The 2592-nt window shown below is 41.8% G+C and overlaps 1 protein-coding gene across 1 annotated transcript in view; it reads right to left on the reverse strand.

Annotated features, from left to right (window-relative positions):
* Positions 1-2592, reverse strand: part of DOPEY1 (dopey family member 1) — a 60207-nt gene that overhangs the window by 10951 nt on the left and 46664 nt on the right. Inside the window, exons 31-32 of the mRNA XM_009282711.1 lie at positions 1844-1905; positions 1065-1217 (exon numbers count right to left, since the gene is read on the reverse strand). Of these exons, the coding sequence (XP_009280986.1) occupies positions 1065-1217; positions 1844-1905 (215 nt within the window). The remainder of the gene's footprint in view (positions 1-1064; positions 1218-1843; positions 1906-2592) is intronic.

Here is a 2592-nt window from a genome sequence, read left to right on the forward strand (position 1 = left end):
CACCCCCCCCCCCCCCCCCAAGTTGAGTCTGTTTTGCCCATGACAGTAATTGCTGAGTGATCTCTCCCTCTCCTTATCTCGACCCACAGGCCTTTTGTTGTATTTTTTTCTCCCCTGTCCAGCTGAGGAGGGGGAGTGATAGAGTGGCTTGGTGGGCACCTGGCATCCAGACAGGGTCAACCCACCACATATTATTAAAAGGCTGCATCATCATAGCGCATGGGATATATTACACAGGGATGATACACTCCCACTTAACCATAACCACCTCTAAGCATTCAATATATACGGAAGCAGATACATATATAAATTTTTCAGTCAAACCAAGACATGCACTTTGCAGTTCAGACCAGTAAAACCACCTGATATCTTGAACATGGTAAACCCAGCTACTGACTTGACTGGGAAAAAAAAAAAACAACAAAAACCCAAACTTCAAAGAATAAATCCTGGAACAAATGAAACAAGAAAGATGATGCAATTGACTTTCCATATGGAGGAAGAGACCAAAGCGTCCACCTTGTTAGCACTAAAAGACAATATATCTAGAAGCTGCTGCTGTAACTATTTATATCATCTTCAAATAAAACCAAACAGCTCCCATTCTGAATCACTTAATGTAAAAGGTCACTGGAAGATATATTCTTCAGTGATAAATAGGTCAGGTATACAGAACAGCAGAAAAAACAGCTAGAAGAATTCAAAACCTCTTAAAGGTCAGCCTTTCTGTTTATCTCTAGTTGATAGGTGTTTATACCTCGGATGTTCATGTCAAAACGCATGTTGCGGGTACCCAAGGACATTGATCAAGGTATAAAATGACAGATCATTGGAATAATCTGGATAAAAGTCAACTGGTAATCACAAAGCCTGTGTAGTCTGTGATCATGAAAATGTTCTAACCAAAATCTGCAGAAACTTTGCAGAAACGTCCAGCCATGGAAACGGTACCACACACACCAATATTCCAGGGGACAAATTTACCTGCTGTTACCCTGTCATACAAACGTTCCTCAGTTATCATCAGACTCCAGAAGTCCACTAAATGTATCATTTTTACTGACCTTGTATGTCTGGAAGGTATTTCTGGTATTGGTCTATCTCGCTACTAAAAATTGCAAAAGCCAGTCTCTTCAGGAGCATAGCACGCTGTTCCAGCTCTACATCTCGATTAGCAAACAGATTGAGTGAACTGCTCTGAGCCACAGCCACTCGTGCTGAAAGAGAAAATGCATAGTGCAGAGACACACTTCAAAATTTCCCTTCTGTTCCACTTTAAGGCAGAAATAACTCTTAACTTTCATTGCATTAATGTAGTTTGAAAGCAGATGTTAAGATCCATGTTCTGCAATTTGTATTTTTAACCACAGTGATTTAAAATACATGTTGAAAGAAAACTTGTAAGTATATACAATAGTGCCTGGGTTTGGGGGTTTTTGGGAGGGAGTTTAGCCATTTTTTTAAAACACAGTTTGTAGGTATAGATGCTCACAAGTTTGGAATGTGCAGAATCAATTTTTCCTTAAGCAGAGTTAGCATCAGATCTTAACAACCAATCAACCCACCAAAAAACAACAAAACCCACCCCCACCCACTCTGCTTAATCAACTTCGCCATACAGGCAAAATTCACTGTGTGCCAGGATGGTGTCAAATTCTCTCACTTCAAGTTACCTTATTTATGGATCTCCAGAAACAAGTACTTGAAGAAAACATGAAAAACATTGAATAAATCAAACAGATTGGAATAAATGTTGCACAAACGTTTTCTTCAAGATATTTGTTTTCCGTTTTTTTAATGTTTCCCTTGGAGAAGAGTCACTACCACATCAATAAATACTTACTCATCAAATCTCTGAATGTGGTTTTGTCATGTGTCATCAAATTATCCATAATAGCTCTCCAACTAAAAGAGGAAGATTGTACACAAATCAGAAAAGCAAGAAAAAAAATCAGGAATTTACAGGAATATTTACAGAGCTTTTTCTGCTCTTTTAATTCAGGCTAAGGCTTCCAATCCAAGCTCCCTGCTACATAGGTACCATTTACTTGGTATGATTTGATCTGAAACTGTAACTGTATTTCTCGAACCCCCTTCTCAAAGAAGATAAGGGACGCCATCCAGCAGGACCTTGACAGGCTAGAGAGGTGGGCCTGTGTGAATCTCAAAGTTCAACAGGACCAAGTGCAAGGTCCTGCACCTGGATCGGAGCAATCCCAAACACGGATTCAGGCTGGGTGGTGAGTGGATTGAGAGCAGCCCTGCAGAGAAGGACTTGGGGGTATTGGTGGATGAAAAACTGAATACGAGCTGGCAATGTGCTCTTGCAAAAAAGAAACCCAGCCTGGGCTGCATCAAAAGCAGCATGGCCAGCAGAGAGGGAGGTGATTCTCCTTCTCTACTCTGCTCTGGTGAGACTCCACCTGGAGTAGTGTGTCCAGCTCTGGAGTCCTCAGCACAGGAAAGACATGGACCTGTTGGAGCGAGTCCAGAGGAGGGCCACAAAGATGATCGGGGGATGGAGCTCCTCCCCTGTGAGGACAGGCTGAGAGTTGGGGTTGTTTAGCCTGGAGAAGAGAAGGCTTCAGGGAG

The sequence above is a fragment of the Aptenodytes forsteri genome, unplaced genomic scaffold, assembly GCF_000699145.1.
Source record: "Aptenodytes forsteri isolate BGI_AS27 unplaced genomic scaffold, ASM69914v1 Scaffold245, whole genome shotgun sequence".
Taxonomy (NCBI): Eukaryota; Metazoa; Chordata; class Aves; order Sphenisciformes; family Spheniscidae; genus Aptenodytes; species Aptenodytes forsteri.